This window comes from Hippoglossus hippoglossus, chromosome 21 (genome assembly GCF_009819705.1).
Source record: "Hippoglossus hippoglossus isolate fHipHip1 chromosome 21, fHipHip1.pri, whole genome shotgun sequence".
NCBI classification, from domain to species: domain Eukaryota; kingdom Metazoa; phylum Chordata; class Actinopteri; order Pleuronectiformes; family Pleuronectidae; genus Hippoglossus; species Hippoglossus hippoglossus.
This window is the reverse complement of record NC_047171.1, coordinates 13,987,760-14,006,890: the sequence shown is the minus strand read 5'-3', so window position 1 is coordinate 14,006,890 and position 19,131 is coordinate 13,987,760. Positions and strand designations below refer to the sequence as shown.

At 43.7% G+C, this 19,131-nt stretch overlaps 1 protein-coding gene across 6 annotated transcripts in view; it reads left to right on the top strand.

The window, feature by feature from the left end:
- Positions 1–5,373: 5,373 nt before the first annotated feature.
- Positions 5,374–19,131, top strand: part of LOC117754988 (FERM, ARHGEF and pleckstrin domain-containing protein 1-like) — a 56,565-nt gene continuing 42,807 nt past the window's right edge. For 4 of the 6 annotated variants that reach the window (XM_034574379.1, XM_034574381.1, XM_034574380.1 and 1 more), the window contains exons 1-2: positions 5,374–5,864; positions 9,079–9,296. In XM_034574379.1, coding sequence (XP_034430270.1) covers positions 9,117–9,296 — 180 coding nt within the window. In that variant the 5' untranslated portion in view covers positions 5,374–5,864; positions 9,079–9,116. Of the gene's footprint in view, positions 5,869–9,078; positions 9,297–19,131 lie in introns of all 6 variants that reach the window. The other 2 variants (XM_034574377.1, XM_034574378.1) reach the window with 2 other exon arrangements.

Genomic DNA, 19,131 nt, shown 5'->3' with positions numbered 1-19,131 from the left:
GGTGTCTCTATGTTTTGTTTCTTTTTCTCTGGTTTGCCTTTGGACTAGTTTTAGAGATAGAGTTTTGAATCGCTGATGCAGAGTGGAAATGGCCTGATTGGGGGTAAAAAAAAAAGAAAAGTCAGTTAATAGATCCGGAGATGTGTGTGCCAGCTTCTCCTCTGAGGCGCCTGTCAACATCAACCTCCAGCCACCTGATGAGAGCGGACTGGTGAAGAGCGTGTGTGTGTGTGTGTGTGTGTGTGTGTGTGTGTGTGTGTGTGTGTGTGTGTGTGTGTGTGTGTGTGTGTGTGTGTGTGCGTGTGTGCGTGCGTGTGTGTGTGTGTGTGTGTGTGGTGTGTTTATGCTCATGCTCTCCTGCTCGCTGAGGTGCTTTATCCACCCTGATGAGACAGAACCCGATGGTGAGGGGTCTCAGTGGGGTTCATTAGGAGCCAGCATCCCTGTGGCATCACTCAGTCTTGTGCAGCATAATGTGTTTGTGGTAAATGTGGCACCTTGTTGACCAGTGAGAGAGATTTAATGAGAATGGATTACCAGATGCTTTACAGGAATCAGCCTAATAGCTGTGCAGCCTTATCTCCTGGGCTGTTTCTCCTTTTTTTTTTTTTATGTGCTCTTCACTTCCCCTCTTTCCTGAAGTCCTTGCAAAGTCATATCAAGAACAACTTTCAAAGAATGCCATGCTAGGTAGCATCGTGAGATTCTGAATCCTCAGCAGGGAACAGGCTGTAAAATAGAAATAAAGTCAGCTTGAAAACAACCCCTGGGGGTTCCACAGTGCCAGTATATGAATAAAATAGGGGCTGACTCATCGTTACCTGTTCTCGACTCAGAGGCAGACGTTGCGGCCGTGACACAACACATCGTGTTTGTTCCAGCCGAGATCCTCTACTTCAATATGTCAAATGTCAAGAGGAAAGTGGGAGCTGCATGAATCACAACAACACCCTCACCCACAGTGCTACAGACTGCAGCCTGGGGGTGTCCATGAGGGAGCCCATGACAAAAAGGTGCATGTCAACCTTGTGCACTTTTACTCCAGGAGACGAAAGACCACGAGGCCGTCGTCCTGAGGACTGGAGGAACCTGGCGTCCCAGGGGGTTCGGGGATGAAGGGGATTCCAGTGCACAAACCAAACAAAGGAGCCTTTAAATTACTTTAATCCTCTCATTGATCAGTGGAGCATTAAAGTCTCAATGGTCCAGACGGAGGCTGAAATGTGGAGGACAAAGGCCTTTGTACCTTTGCAGCAGAGAGATAATGTGGAAATCAATAGAGTGGAATGTGAAGAGGCGAATGTTTTCACACATTATATCGTCATGTTTAAGGTATTGTCACTGTGATAATGTTCATGTCTGCCTATAGGAGTTGGCAACACAAGACGACGTGCTTGTGGCAGAACGCAGAGAGGGACGACAGTATTTATTTCCTGTGCTGTACCTTCGCTGGAAGTCACCAACACTGAAGAAAGCCGAACTGTTATCAGCCCACACGCTCAACCCCCCTCTGAGGCTTGAACAAACAGGACGGCCGTCAGAAAGCCTAATAACTGGGTGTCATGGCAACCTGATGGCAACATGAGTTGTCAATTTCACAGTCCAATTTGCAGCTGTAACAGAGTAACACAGTAACACACACACACACACACACACACACACACACACACACACACACACACACACACACACACACACACACACACACACACACACACACACACACACACACACTTTTTTTTTTAAGTAAGCTGGAAAAAATATAGTAGTTTTTTTTTACTGACCCTTTAGGTCTTGTAAATGTGTTGTAGCCACATTAAGGTTGTAAAACTGAAATCTCTGCTCAATGTTTTAGAGAAATCACAAGCTACAAAGGGAATGCACTGGGTATAAAGGGAACAGGAAACAGCCCATACAAATTAGAATGGTAGTAAAGCACATACCTCCGCCAAGGCCCAACAGTCCCCTTGAATTCAATCAAGCTGCACTGAAGTGTTCTCACTCATAGGTATCAGTCTCCTTAATAAGCCTGATGGTTTTCATCAAGATCCATGATTTATTCACTAGAAATTGGCAAAAATGTCACAATGTTAAAGATAAGTGATATAGAAATTTCCTGGATCTGTCTGTTTATTTGGATCTGCCCCAAAATTGAATGGGTTCTTTTCTTGCCCGTCCCCCACCACTCCATCAAGTTACAAGGAAATCAGTTCGCTAGCTTTTGTGTTGCAAAATCCTGCTAGAAATCTGACCATTATTGAACAAACATCAATCGAGACATATTCTTCTTCGCGGAGGTTACAATGTAGTTCATCTGTGCGCTAAATCCAATTTTAAAGGTTCAGTGTGTAGAATTTAGTGACATCTAGTGGTGAAGCTGCATGTTGCAGCTCAATACCCCTCACCTCACCCCCCCCCCCCCCCCCTTTCCAAACATGAAAGAGAACCTGTGGTAGCCTTCAGTTGTCATAACAACTCAAAAGGTGTTTAGTCTGTTCAGTTTGGGCTACTGTAAAAAACATGAAGGCCTCCGTAGAGAGGACCCACTCCTGATGTAAATATAAAGTATTTAAATATAAATAGGCCTTTCTAGGGTGAAGAAAACAATAATTCACACAATTTAGATGAAACACACTAGAGAAAACATCACTAGGATTATTTTATTTCACTTTCTGCCAATAGATCCCTTTCACCTAAATCTTACACACTGAACCTTTAAGGACTCCTCATGTTATTGTGTGTTCATCGATGACTCCCTCCTACATCCCTTGTGCTTATTGTAAAATGTTTAGTGGTCAAACTTCTTCTTTTGTAAGGTTGTACAGTTTAATTAAAAATCTCCACTCCCTCGTTTCCTATGTTCTGTTCTCCAACCTGAATTGGAGAAAAACCCTGTTTAATAAGAAACCCTCAGGAAGGCAGAAAAACTGTGAGGGAGTAATTCACAGTTTTGTGTAAAAACGTCTCTGATGGGTATTTGTTTGTTGCACTTACATCTTGGTAATTGTGGTGGAATTGTTCTCACAGACTCGAGGCCCCAAGCTTTACCATCTGTGTCTATTACGAAGTCATCTGACGCTATGAAGTGAAATACTAATTAGATGGATTTAGACAACAGCGAAAGGATTTTGTGTATTCCTGTACACGGGATCAGAGAAAATACTCACAAGCTGACAACAAGAAAAAAAACATGTGACTGAGCTATTAATACATCAAAATAAAAGATAAAGTAGTGTTTGAGAAACACAACCAAATATACAGTAGTGTACATGTTTGATAACAAGGAATCCCCACTGTGTGTTTCCCTGGAGGAAACCATATCTATCCCAGCTTATACAAACCTACACATCTTTCATTGGGGCAATGGATGAGAACAGTTTATCTTTTCCTGTTCTATTTTTCTTTCTGTCTTTCTTTAATGGAGCATGTGATGAGTCCCCCCCCCCCTGCTGGTTTCCTCCTCTAGTTGAGGAGGGGGTCTCGGCAGGAGCTCCACAGCGCTCATGTCAAAGCGGAGGAAATTTTCTTTCCTGAATCTTGGACGTTCTCTTTGTAGAGAAACAGCTTCCCTCCCTCTGTTTGATCAGATATAACATCCACCCTCCTCTACATGTCAGTTACTGCATGTTTCCATGGATGAGTTCACCTCTGCTGCCAAACACGGCCAAGTATCCGTCCTGGACACCTAAATCTAAAAGACCTTCACTCAAGACTGTATATGTCCGACCTTTCATTTCACATAGAACTTTCTGATGATTGAATGAATGAGATAAATGTAAAAAATCTAAAAGATGTAGTGTAAATGAATGGTGTCCATGGTGACTCTTCACACTGACCTTATTACATAACTGGATGAGGGGTCACTGAGAACGTGGCACAAAATCTTAAATACATACATAACTGATCTAAAACAGAATTGTCTCTTGCTTGTTTCCTTTTTCTCTCTTTGCCTCAGTCCCAAGTCAGCGCCCCCTGCAGGCCTCCGAAGCTGCCAGGACACAGAGTGTGAGTTCTGCTCCTCCAGTCCCACATCACGAAGGTGGAGGAGACTTCTCTTCCTGTCGGTGAGAAAGAAGGTGGGCAGGCAGAAGACATGAAATAGAGACAAGGGGAAAAAGAAAAGCTCCAGCTTTCCACCACACAGCTCGTCTTTCATCCCTGTCCCTTCATGCAGCTACTTACATGGAGGAGTGGGCGATGTGGAGGCGCCAGTCACAGCCAGAGCCCCAGGCCACCAGCCATGAAAAAGCACAACCAGGGAATAGCAACTGAGCCACAGGAGGAGATGAGCTGTACATCTGTATGGTTACATAATTCAGACTAAATCAGTTCAAATATCAATTGATCAATCCAGGATTGGTGCCTGCAGGGGGGTGGCCAGCTCTGACACATCCCCCCAGAAAATTAGTTTGCCTCCCTGGAATATAGATTAGTACATTCACTTAAGAACTGTATGATTTGAAATACTTGTACATTACTTGAGTGTTTTCATTCTATTCTACTCCAATACATATCAGTGGAAACACTGTTCTTTTTACAGCACCACGTTTACTTGACACCTTTTAACATGATAGTATTTTTTTTTTTTATACAATTTTACGTAAATACATTTGTTACTCTAATAAAACACAACATATTGTTGAAGTTTAAACCAGTGGTTTCCAATTCTTCAGATAAAATCAGTGTCTAATTGGAGTCTGTATGAGATGTTAGCAGCAGTTTATTCTCTAAACTCCCCAGATGGTTAAATTAAACAATTGTTTGGGACAAATAATAAAAGTTATTATCCAGCAATTCACCTACACACAAACATTTAAGATTGACTGATTGATTCATTGGATCTTCGTGCGAATCCCATTTTATCTGCATAGGTTTTCTCTTCCTCCCACAGGCCAAACTCATGCAGATTGGACTTTAAATATGGTTTCATAAGAGGACTGTTGGGCCTTGGTGGGGGTGCCTCCCCTGAGGGACATTCTAGTTCTACAATGTGGTATTGTAACTTTTATTTAAGCAGGATTTTAATAATAATACTAGTAGTAATAATATTAATACTAATACTACTAATAATAGTAGTAGTAATGATAATAATAATAAAAATAATGATCATTTTTATTAGTAGTATTATGAACATTATTCTTGTTGTAATTATTACTATTATGAGCATTACTATTATTATTACGATCATAATTATTTTTATTGTTAAGATTATGAAGGTGATTATTATTGTTGTTATTATTATTAATATTATTATTATTATTATTATTATTATTGGGACTAGAGTTGTTCCTGCAGCCGCCGCTGGATGGTGCTGTTGCTCCACGTGTCTCCCCGGTGCAGCTGAGCAGAAGGTGGAGGTGCTGCACCTCCTTCATTGTCTGAGCGGAGGCACCGGGAGTGGATCCGCCGCTCGCCTCACTCTAATCCCGTCTCTCTGCACGGCTCACACGCTCAGTCGTCCGCCATGGCGACCGCAGAAAGCCTCCTCCTCCTCCTCCTCCTCCTCCTCTCCTGCACCATCTGAAAAACTCCTCCGGGATCCTTCATTCCTCCTCCTCTCTTCTCTGGACGTGGATGTGACTTCTTCCCGCAGCTCGGACGCACAAACGCGTGGATATTAAAAGAAAAAAAGCCGCATTTGAGGAGAAGAGTGTTGAAGAATCGCGCAGCCAAGTCCTCCTCTCTCTCGCCCCTGCTCGTGTGCTCCTGACGGGGAAGTGATTCAACTTGTTTGAGGAGATTAGGGATAAGTCCCGGGAGTATCTTTGCCCTGTTGTTTCTTGTGATCCTGTGGATTTCGAAGGAGGGGGACACAACTATCACCCTGTGTGTGTGTGAGTGTGTGGAGACATCTACATTGTGCAGTAAGTAAGTGTCCTGTGTGTCCTTGCATTGCACATGACTGATCTCACACAGGCGGTGGATGTGCGCGCTGCGGTGGTTGGTTGAAAAAAGCTTTAATGTCGTCAGGAAACGTGCATTTAAAAATAAAATATTTACATATATGTGACAGTGTGGTTTCCAGAGGCTGCTCAGGTGAGTGCATGCATCAGTGCGTTAATGTCACGTCTCCTGTTCCGGCTGGTAATGTCCTGCAGGATTACAGCAGCCTGCTCTATTAACCTACATTACACGAGTGGCGAGAGCACCTCGGTGCCCAGCCACTGTGTGAGGCGAGGATTCACCCATTTTCACCCCAGGCATGTTCCCCAGAGGCTGAACCCTGGTGGCTGTCATTCCTCTTCCCTCCCATGCACACATGTCACGCTGCCAACAATCCACTGGGAACCTGTATTGATTCATGCAACGCCAGCCACACCCAGGTGTCAGTGTCTGTGGGCTGCAGAGGGAAATCAGATTTAGTTTTTGGAGGTTTGCCTGCAGGTAGAGAGACAGCTGCCTGGATCAGCCCCCCCCCCCCCCAGCCCAGCCTCTGGCCCTTCAGCTGTCACTAAAGGATTCCAGCTGCTGCAGCACTGGGCCTTCATTGAGGGGGCCCTGTGTGCCCCGTGCACACAGAGGAGCCACTGTTGCGAGCCTGCGAGCCAGCAGTCCCAGCCCCTTGTTGCACTCTTGTGGGGAATTTCAAGCAAACAAGTTCAAAAGCAGGGCAGGTTTACCAGGAGGAACACTCAGGGGTCTGTAACTGTCCCTCCTGGTATTGCAGCCATGCTGGGGGGGGGGGGGGGGGGGGGGGGTATGTTGTATGTCACACCCAGGGAACAAGGTGCCAGCTGTACGACTGGTGCCTTATTTGTGTGTTTGTTTGCACCAGAGCTACCTATTCAGAGGTGCACGCAGACCCAGGCTCTTGACTAGTTGATTCACGATCCCTGTGGGCTGAAATAATCACTGTCTACTCTTTCACCGGCCTCTGTTTCACTGCTGCTTTGTTTGAAGGGTGTCCAGTTACGTGGCATGCAGGTCATATAAGGCATGGGTTTACAGCCTGCACAAGAGACACTTGCCAATAATCAAGGGCCACGGAGTGATGACTGTGTCGGGATCAAATGTCGCAAACGACTGGGCCCTGAATTGAAAAATCAGCCTCTTTTCCACTCACGCCCCCGGTGACAGCATCGAGGTCTGGTTTCCATCAACCCAAGGGAGTGTGAGTGTGCACTTCAGCTGGAAAACTCCAACATCTCGCACCCACCGCGCCGTGATGACAGTGCTCAGGCAGGTGCAAATAGTGAAATATGCTCTCTGAGCTCAGCGGCTTTACGGTCGGGGTCGAACAACTTCTAAAGTTACAAAGGAGATCACAAAAACTGAAAGTAAAACGTTCAACCATTCGTGTAATTAAAACTCGTATTACACATTTCATGATTAGTTAAATGACAGATTGTCCGTTCATTTGTGAGTTGATTTGAAGGAGAATCATTTTGATAATCAAGGGAAAATGCCAAACATATGCATTTTTTTTTGTTTGCAAGACTAATTGACGAATGAATGAAAATGATCATTCATTGCAACCCCACTCCAGCTGCAGTGTTTTACTGGAACCTTTCAGGGAGCCTCTCCTACGAGCATCAGACAAACCATCATCACACTAACTGTCCTCGGCCTATTTTCCCCGTGCACTTAGACGGATTGCATTATCCACTCCTTCTCCAAATGCCTTATTCAGCTCTCAGCTTAAACTTGGCAGCAGTCACTCACCTCTGCGGTGGCTGAACAACTGCCCACTGGCTCCACTACCCCGATGAACCACTTGGTGAGGTCTCAGGATGACATCAGCCCTGCTGGAATGTGCAATGAAAAGAGAATTAAGCAGGACAGCACGGCCTGGAGGGATCTGGCTGTGGATACATGGGGGGGAGTGGAGAGTGTCCTGCTCACGTGTCAACCCACAACGAATGAGTCCTTGACTCTGTCCCAACAGTCCTCCACCTGAGACAAACACAGGCGCTGTGTGACTGTGCAGATCGGTCCACCTTGGCCTCTAATGGAATATTAGATGGGACTGTCCATAGCTGGAAGTGAAAGGGCAGTGATTCCCTATATCTTTTATCAGATGTATACCTACAGTTGTGTCAGATAAACCTATATTTATTTATTTATTTATTTATAACATCAATCCATTACTTTGAGCTGATTTACATTATCTATTACTCAAAGCAAACAATTTCAGTAGTTTTCGTATTAGTTTTAGCTGTAGATAGCAACATTTACCATTTAGCTATATTTTAATTTTAGTGAATTATTTACACGATGGGCTTCTTTAAGAGAGCTTTTTAAACCATGTATCCATTATCTTTGGGATTTTGGATCTTCTGTCAAACTGTTTATTCCATGTATCCCTTAGTTTAAAGCTACTGTTTGTCCTTTGGTTAACTCTGATCAATATCCGTCAGCTTTCTATTTCAACCATTATCCATTGTGTCTAGCCAACTGTATAGACCTGTCAGTCTGAATGTAAATCAATATGTGGATACAAGTAAAATAAATGTAGGTGGGCTCAAGTCACAGAGGAATCTAAATACAGTAGTTCGTATTCTCTGTTAATGCATTTTACACGTTGTCTTTAATTAGTCCAATTTACCGCTCAGTCAGTTCACATTAGAAATTTGACATTTCCCCTTGAGACCTGTTAAAACTAAATATGTCTGTGACACTGTGCGTCTTTGGCCCCAATGCCTTGCTTTTACGACTTCCCAAATCAATTGTGATCGTATTGACTCTTTGATTTTACACTCTGGCCCCGTGACTCGTTTGTCAAATCAAATTATGCCTCCCCGATTTCTGCTTTGAAACCAAGAACACGCTTGGATCTTTCTTTCTTTTTTTTTTTTTTTACAGTAATTGGTTCTCCCACAGGCAGGAATTATCAGCCATTAGTGGGGAACGTGCAAATACTGCGTTTGCAATTACTCTGTTGGTGTGACACACAGGGTGGTGCAGCCTTGTCCTCTGGGCCCCGATGGATTCATTGTATTTCACCTTCTGCACCATTGATGCTCTGTTAGAGGAGGTTTCTTACCACTGGGTTCATTTTTACTGCATTTTTGTGTCTTCTTGTGCAGGTGATTGAGTGTGTGAACACATTTCTGTATCTCTGACTTTATGTTGTCTCAGCTTCTCTGCAGGCCGGGCAGTGAGCAGTGCAGTGTACCATGGTAGAGCCTGACCCAGAACAAATGGCGTCTGGAGCAGGGCAGCGTCTCGGAGCCCCAGAGACCCTTGGCATCAGCACGTTGGACCCCGGGCACAGACCCCCGGCCATGCCCGCCGGACGACACGTTACCATCAGGGTCCGTATGCTGGACGACACAGAGGAGCTCTTTGACATCTCGGTGAGTTGTTATTGCTTTCTCGGCCAAGCCTGTTATCTCAGTGGGAATACTAATGCCAGAAGGTGACTTTTCATTATTGCACAATGGCCAAGAAGCTTTTCCCATTTTCGTCATAGCAGCAGCAGCAGCAGCAGTCTGGTAACAGGTTGGCATGGCAACTGCATGATGGTGAATACATGGATGAGAATAGAATCTTTCTCATAATATCGAGGTTCTTCCAGTTTATTGTGGTTGTATATTCTGATAATTGCATTTAAATATCCCAAACAATCTTAAACTTGTGCCTCTGCTATTGCAACTCAAGTTTTCTTCCCCTGTGACCTCCTGAAAACCTTGGAAAGATTTTCCTTGGAAACCTTGGACAAGACCCACAACAATTCTTAAAATATCTTTTGAAGAAGTCGGTTTTCTTTTTGAATTCCATTCATACTGTCAGAATACCGAGGATTAACTTTCTCATCACAGACACCCAAATATAGACACTGGTCTAATCCACTTGCACAGATTATGTGACGATGGATTATGTAAATGGAGCTAAAAATAGATACTGATTGTTAATTACCTATTATTTTATTAGCGTGAAACCTAAAATCTGAAATTAGAGATGTCTCAAAGCCCTAGAAACTGAATATTGTTTCTGGACTCTGTGGAAATTGTAAAAAGGCAGGAAAAATACATGAAATAACAGAAGATGATAAGATACAACTGCACACTTGGGCAGAAACACAGGGTGGAGCATGTGAAAAGACAGTTATTTGTTTTAAAATAAAAGAACGAGCCATATTCTCTGACCACAAACTGTCCAGCCCACACGTGAGCGAGATGAGGTAGAGGGCCGTGGAGGTGGATTGGTGAAACGGATTCAGCAGCAGTCACAGGGGACTCATTTAATGTGTATGAATGGGGTTTGGCAGTAAAGCTCCGCAGCTTTACTGCCAGTTAGAGAGTGTGAAGTGTAGGGTAGTAGATGTGCCCTTCTGGCTGTTTCCCAAGGCAGTATGGGTAAATGTTGTTCAAAGCTGGCGGCGGAGCTCCCCGTGCATGACTGCTAATCTTTCTAGTGGTATCATGTGTTGTACTAAATACTTAAGGCTCGCTAGATTCTCACATTGAGATCCCATTTGATTGGCCTCATTTAGACGACACTGTTTTGTGTATGCTCCGGGTTAGGTGAGGCATTAAAGCCTAATTTGTTTTTGTTTAACAAGACAAAATTCTTGGGAATGTGCACTCAAGTGTTTGAATGACAGTAAGCTACGTGCTGCCTCTCGTCAATTCTCGTCTTTAAAAACAGATTATCATCCAGCCAGTGATGCCTACATCTGATACCAGGTAGAGCAGATGGAGAAGGGAATCAAGCCTGTAGTCAAATACAGTGCTCAAGCTGAGTTTCGTTAGCATACAGTAGCTTTTTATAAAGTTGTGTAACGCTTTCACACCTACCTGGTTTGACTTTTCAGTTTGGTTCAAACCCAAATAACAGGTGTGAAAGGTGCCTCGGACCACTGTCGGGACGAATGGACCAAAATTAAGTAAAAGAGGTGGTCTCAGTCCAGATCCAACTGAACCATGCTTCGGTTCATTTGCAGAGTGAAAACACGCTTTTGAATAATTCCGACCGATTTGCAAAACAATTGCAGCATTAAACGGAGTTGCCCAGGCTCTCAGGTTTTGCTTGCAGCTTCGCCTCTGATGATATGATATTGGAATGATGAGGCCAATTCAAACGAGTGTTGAGTACTGCGCCTGAAGTGGGTGATGCTGGTTGTAATACCAAAATGATATTACAGTGGCAACAAAATAAATCAAATGAAGTGGATCATTCATGACTGCTACTCGACGAATTGACAACACGCCTACGTCAGCTGATGCTCGTCTACAAACCAGTTAGTCATACAAAAGTCTTTAGCTTGCTCCCTAAACTGCAATGGGAAACCAAAACTAACCGGATCAAATATTAACAATGTAACAAAGACACTAACATTGGATTGGACCTTGCTCTGGACTTTCAGGTGTGAAATCCCCCTCGGAATCAGTCAACCAAACAGCAGCTCTGACACTGGGATAAACACAGTGAAACTTTTTACGAACAAATGCCGCAGCAGAAATGTGACACATATGTGACCCTGGCTCTCATGCCTCGCTGAGCTTTGGGTGGACCTCAAACATGCCATAATGGTTTGGTGCTGTAGAGATTATACTAGATACAATTTCTGGCACTTCATCAGGCAAGATGCTGCTCAGGAGAGGGTAACAAAAACCCTGCGGTAACACAGAGCTTTATTCATGCTCAATTTAACACACATTTTATCCGCTATCTATCCCAAAGTCAGCATTTGAGATATAAATCTCAGTGGGCTTGATATTGTTTCGGCCCAGAGGTATCCAAGGACACATTTTCCTCACTCATGAGCTCACATTCCAAGGTGGAAAAATCAGTTATCGTAAAAAAAAATCAGCGCAGAACATGAAACATGGTCAAGTTTTTTTTTAGCTCAGTGCTACGGTTGAATCCTTTCTCGCATTGAATTAAAGTACAAAGTAAAAGTCAAGGCAAAATGGGTTTATAATATTCCAAACGTATGGTGTTGATAAAGACGTGACCCTTTTGAAGGCATAGACACCTCTCAAGAGTTTGACTTGGCAAGGGCGTATGGATCCTAGGAGTTTATTTTTATTAACCCAGTATTATCCCACAAATCTCATCTTGTCTTGGGGCACCTGAGAGAGAAGACACAAAAAAGCATACATCAACATAGCTCAGATCCTGCATCTGATCTCTTAATCTCTCCCCCTGCAGCGGTGGGGTGAGATAACTGCACGGTCTACAACACACAACTGTCAAGCAATTATCCAGTCTTTGCTTTTAGCAGCCAGAACATACGGCGTTGTTCAAGAAGTAGTTAATCTCCCATGTTTTTATAGTCAAAGTGAGGAGGCAGGACTTTTCTTCTCGGTTTTCTCTTTAAGAAAAAACATAAAACGTCCCGCCCTCACCCTGTCACCGATACTGGAGGCTTCAGCTCGGTTCCTCTGGTTCAGAGGGGTAAGTTTCCACCTCAGCGGGCAGAGTATCAGATGGTTGAGAAACAAAAAGGGGCCATCGAGCCATCTCGTGGGTCACATACCATGCTGTGGCCTACTTAGCACTGTGGCTGTGAACACACTTGTGTTGATGCTGACGATGTCTGGCTCCACAAACCTGGAGGACGCTGGACTGGCAATGATTTCAGAAAGCTCAGAAGAAAGCCTCTCTGATTGCACCTATTTATTATTGATTTTTTAAGGAATTATTTTCAAGTCGACATCGGACGCTTGCTTCTGCCTACATTACTCGTGCAGAGTTCAGTAGAGCAGGAAATCCCGAACTGCAGCCGCCCGTCTGTCTCGCAGTCCTCAGGCTAACACACACCAGCAATGTCTGCGCCGATGTTTTGATGCTTATGTTTGCTGATGGCTGGTGGACGCTCTGCAGAAGTTGCCTGTGAAGAGAGTGACTGTAGCATGGATTTCGGGGTTAGAAGAAGGGGGATGGGGTGATGATGACAGAGCAGAGGGAGGGAGAGAGGGAGGGGAGTCATGCTCATTCCTGTGAATCAAGCCAAACCTTATTGGTAAAAGACCAACAAATACAACCTAATATGGAATGTCCGGTATTCTCATTCAGTCCTGACACGAGCAGCAAAGACTCCAACATTAGGAATTCAGACACACACTGTGTTTCTCACTTAACATTTCTGCTCCGATTCGACCTCTCTCTCCATAACGAGCCACTGAGGACTGCCGTCTGTCCTCCCCAGCCATCGCTTTATCCATTACAGTCACGGTTCAGCCCCAGTAAAAGGCTACTGTGAAAAGAAATTCATTAATAGCAAACCCATATGCTTTCCATATGAGAATGGTCTGTCTCGTTAGACCACTCTGAATTAGTTTGACTTTCGTACTCACCAATACAGTCACCAGTAAATGAATATACAGGCACAAATACAACTAATCTGATTGAAACTGAAATATAGTGGATTGTCATGAAATGATGCCCATTCATGGTCCTTGGAGGATGAACCCTAATGATTTGGATGATTCCCTTTTTCCCATGAAGTTTTCCCATTAGAAAATTTCCAAACAGCTGCTGGATGCATGGCTCTAAAAAAAAATCACTAACGATGAATCCAAGTAACTTAATAAAAATGTCACTTATACAGTGAAATATCTCGGATTATTTCTTGTGTGGATACTGAGGACAGTGAATTGCAGTGACATAAACCTCAGCTGTGCATAGTGTTTAGTTCTAAGGTGATTACAATGGTAAATATCAGCATTTAAGCATTGCCATTGTGAACATTTAGCTCAAAGCACCACTGTAATTAAGTGAAACATGGCTAACTGGACTCTTGTTTGGGCCCTTACACCCAGTGCAAAGTGGCGCCAAGCACAAAACAGGCATCTTTGCTAGTGTCAGACCGATGCTCTAAAAAATTGTCTGTATATCAATCATGTTTAAGTAGCAAATGCACCCCAGTGTAGAGCTCTTAAAGTGAGGGAGTATTGTTGATTCCTGGTATCTTGAGGCAGCAGAAAACGATTGACAAAAACCTGGACTGAAGTCGAAGACATGACTATTTTAACTGTTATTTTAATGGAGCTTTATCTTCATTGTAACGTGTGCCAAGGCAGGTACACAGCACTCATACATTTTGCTTCTACACACACACACACACACACACACACACACACACACACACACACACACACACACACACACAGGGCCGTGCAGCAGTAATGATGAATGAAATTGGATAATTATTTGAACAGCCATGGCAATACACAAAGGTATTTAAACCAAACAGACCTGTTTCCTCTGCAGAGAACCGTTCGGTCTTACTATCTGGCAAATCCACAATAATTCACCAAGGTGCAAACGCACTTGGATTTTAAATGGAATGGGAGATGGCACTCTGATTGGTTCATTGCATGCCATGCTTCAAACACACCGATGATTAATTAAGGCCTTGTCTACACTACTGCAGATATTATTGGAGTTAATATTTCCCCCCTGGTTTTCAAAACAATCTCTGTCTTGTCTTTACAAAATATCTCCGTCAAGACAATAATTCCAAAACGATGACCGACGCTCAAACAAGCAGAAACCAGAGTTTTTGAAAATCTGCACTTTGGAAGGTGTTTGTGAAATTCTCTGTTTCAGTTACGTCAAACGCAGAGGTAGGTTTATTTTGGAAAATATCCACATTAGCGTGGACAGGGCTGTTGTACGATGCCCTGAATGCACTTCGCTCCATGTGCTTTAGATTGTAAAAATGGTCTTGTTTCAATTTCCCTGCAAAGCCACGAGACTGTATGTTAATAACACCAGAACAAAGAGGGAAATGTTCTTGCATTGTTTTCTGAACACGGCACGCAGCCGGTGGGGAGCATCGGTGCTGCATGTGGGGCTGATACACTGAGCATCAGCTTTTGATTAGCGAGTTCAGATCACAAACATGTTTTTGGACACCCCGTTTGTACTTAGTCAGTGTTGCCCTGTAATAATCCATCATTTTAACATAAAATACTCTGCAGATACGAGAAAACATGGAAGCCCATAATCCTCGATTACTTAATACACATGCCCATGCAATACTCAGGTTTGAGGTGGACCCTCTGAGTCACAGTATTAGCTGCAGACTTCATGTGTCAGGGTGTAATTTATCTCTTACTGAGAAGCTGGCCGTGCTGCCCATGATCTCAGTGCATCATTCTCATGGTGGGAGCCCACAGTTTATCACTCCCATATCAACATTGGTCACAGAAGAGAAGATACAGGCGTGCACAGAGTGAGATATGACATGCAGCAGCTACTTACTTGGCTTCCAATGCTTGTAACCAGTTAAATTTAACCAAATTGTGACCACACAAAATAAGATCTGATGCACAAGGAAGATTCCCCATCCCCATAACTAACTGTAAAGCAGGTTTACAGCCAGCGTTTACAGCAGGGACCACCCAGACTAAAGGGGGCAAGGTCACAAGAGGAAGGACCTTCCTGCTTTAGAGCAGGACTCTCACACCAGTCCAGAGGGCTTAACATCAACCCTCCACTCGCTGCTCTTTTCCCCGTATTCTGCTGTCAGCCATTCATTGTGATGGCAAACAATTAGAGCGGCTCCAGAGTGCCTCGCTTTCCGCTGAATGGCAATGAGGTCCTGACTTAATGAGTAGAAACATGATGAAGGGCTTCTTTCAGCTCTGTCTTCAACGGAGGCTGTGTGGTTCTTCGGCGACCGAGTGACCAGCAGTTCAGAGGGGAACTGGGATTTTTGGCTTTGTTGCCTCCTGTGGATCAATGATCAGATACACATGGAGAGTCTGGGTAGTAAAAGTGCACGGATGGATAACACCAATCTGAATAACAGGGAGTTAACGATTCTCCAAATCCATGTTTTGGTTCAGACCTCAATTTTATTCACGGTTCAGTTCATACCTCGGCTATGTTGCTGCTGACTTGAATGTGCCCGGAGGTTCCACAATCTCATGGTTATTATCCATCTGAGCTTATTAGCCTAATTTATACCACACCCCTGACCACCAAAATATTCAAGTGACATATGCAGTTTGAAGACAACTGGATGCAAAGTGTAATATTCATAAAATACACTTCTTGCGCTAATTTTAAATAGAATACAGATTTTGTGTTATAGTGTTAGTTTGAAATTAAAAATCTTGTTTTTTTTACATTAGTTAAAACATTCATGATATAAGATTGTGGATGTGGATTATCATAGTTTTCCTCACTGCAGAAACATTAGTAAAAGGTTCCCTGACACTGATTTAAACAGGGTTAGACACAGAGGAGCGCCACAGCCAGAACCAGTCTGTCTGCTACAGACTCGAGCTGAAATAATGAGTCCGTGAATTGAAAAATTATTCAGCAACTCGTTTAAGTCACATTTCAAGTATATGTGCCAAACATTCTGTCGTGCCAGAATCTCAGCTATAATTGATGTGCTTCTCTCATTTTATAATAATCTGAATATCTTTCTTCTTTGGACTCCAGGCTGACCATAAAAAACAAGTTGATGACCCAACGTCAAGTTTTTAATTAGCTTTCTGACATTTTATTGACCGAATGATTAAGCAGATTTAATGCTAATGAAAATAACGATTATTTCTGGCCTTACTAAACCATATTCCTTGATTTATTTCACATCAGATTTCTTTGTTATTGTAGCTTTTATTAGAAAGTATTAATAGGACAAAGAATAGATACATGAGCACAAACAATAAAACCATGGAGTTCTAGCTCACTTGTACAAATGTGAAGAGACTCTCGTGGATTTCCACTAGCGGCTAAATTGCCGCTGCACCGTGAGACAGGTTAAAATAATTGAAATTCAACACACATTACAGTCCACCAAACATTCCCACTATAATGTTTCATGTTGTGTGTTTGAAAAATATGACACGTGGACTGTAAGGGAAGGCAGAGCACAGAGAGAGGTCTCCAAGCTCTGTGCTAAATCCTGTTAGAGTCGGCACTGTGGTGGGGACACGGTCTGCTTCCCCAGCCTCACAGCGTTTTTAGGTTGGAGAACTGAGGTGGTGCTTGAATAAATTGGGCACAGAGGATAATTTGGCACCAGCACTGCTTGATGAGCTGTCATTGGCCAAAAAATGAATACAAATGGGATTTGATTGGCTGTTTAGAGCATTCGGGAGAACGGGGCAGGAGCTGCGCGGCCCAGAGCAACGAATCCGACTCTCACCCATTTTGCACCATGTCAGAGAGTTTTCTAAATCCATTACTGTCACTATATCCTTTCACTAATATGAGTCATGCATGGGTGACAGTGAGATCTATTTAGATGAACAGTGCTGTGGCTCCTCTAACGCAGATGGTTGTTTTCAGCCCAAGTGCGCTTCTGTTGTGGAGAATGGATTTTAAAGGAGCTATGTAGGAGAACCATGCAAGATGGTGACCATGGCAATATCCCCTCTGCTGAAGATTTAGCTGGTCTTGAAAGACAGTGGTGAATGAAAGGATTGTTAGAGACAATGTAAAAACTAGAATTACATTAGAATGCATATACATCTGCTACATTTGAATTTAGATGATTTTTTTTCCATTAAGACTCATGAATTATTCTGAGAAATCAACGAAAATGAAACCCATCCCGGAACTGCACCAAAATCGAATGGCTTCTCCGTTGACCCATACCAAGTCCTTCCACCAAGTTTCGTTGTGTTAATTAAGTAAGGTTAATTAGTTTTGTAGATTTTGCGTAATCCTGCTAAAAATACAGACTAATAAACAGATGAAAGCATGACTTCCATAGCGGAGGTAATAAATAGTGGCTGTGTGTTTTTGTTTCCCATGTTCCCCTGACTGGGGAGACAGTCAGAGACGGGAATTGCCAACATCTAGTCGTCTAATGTTTGTCACTGGCGTCTGTTCTTCTCACATGTCACATTTGTTCACCTTTGGGAGCCTCGGAATCAGAGAAAGATTTCTTATTTCTCTTAATAAACCCTGATGTCCCGATTGTATTGATTCAGCCCACTTAAATCTGTGCTTATTCTCCATGCAGCTACTTAACGTGGCCTCCTGCCATTGAAAGGAATTACCTGTCATTTCTCATCCCTCTCTCCGCTGCTGGAAGCTCTACATCGCGGCAACTGCCATGACCTTTGAGCTGCAGCATACAGTCTACTACCTCTGAGGTGGTGGTTTGGATCCTTGCACGATGCCGTTGCCATTAACATACATTGACTGCTGTGAATTTCAACCCTATACAAATTAATCTTTGAAAGGCCACACGCTGGCCTGTGTGTGAGTTGCCATGGCTACACATGGAGGAGGACGAGGAGCGTCGGAGCTCGGTTGCTGTGCTGCAGAGTTCTGTCTTCCACTGATATCTGCCACGGAGGAGTAGGGGAGGCGCAGGGGGGGGGGGGGGGGTGGTCTCCATGCAGAGCATTAATGTGAGTGTAGTGCGCCAGCGTAGGGATTCGCTGCTGCACACCAATTATGACTAACGTATTCAGGAGACGCAGCCCAGCTCGCTGTGTGCTGCGGGTACGTCTGCCTTTTTGCATACAAATACCACGACTAAAAATATGACAGATATTCATTTTTTAAAAAGAAATATTAGCTCTTGTAGGTGTCACCGCTGGTTGACCCAGTTTCCCTTGAAAGATGGCATTGTGTTGGAGGTGGCAGGGATTGGGGATTTTTTTTGAGGGGGTTGGGTCATATGCTTAGTGTCATCATTAAAGCATAAATGGAAGATTTGTGTGCGACTGTAGAGGCAGTGCTGTGGTTTCGAGGGCTCACAAGAGCAGCACAAAGATGAAACCCCCCCCCACCCCCCTTTTTTTCAGATTTTCCACTGGTGAATAAAACACGTTGGAGCTTGAAAATGTTCAAAGTGTTGGGTAATGTGACCAACGCTATTCATGTGTCTTACATCATTCTTGCACTGACTGACTGACGGCATTCTCATGCTTTTCCTCACATGAACTCTGAACCCCTCGGTTGGCTCTTCTCTCGTGGCACGAAATTGAAATCCCGCAGCAGGATGTGGGGGTGGAGGGGTTGAGTTGGTTGGTTGATTTCCCACATACAGCCATCTTCCTCCCTCCGCATCCTGAAATGTAATCGGGTCTTGGGAGCCACAGGAGAGGAGCAACAGGAGGAATTTATCTCGAGGCTGATGGTTAAGAATACAAACACGTTAGAGGAGTCTGGAACCCCACACAGCTTGATCTGAGACGTAAAGACAAAGATATGTTTCATTGAATTGTCCTCATCAGAAAGAGTTACATCAGAATCAGTACAGCA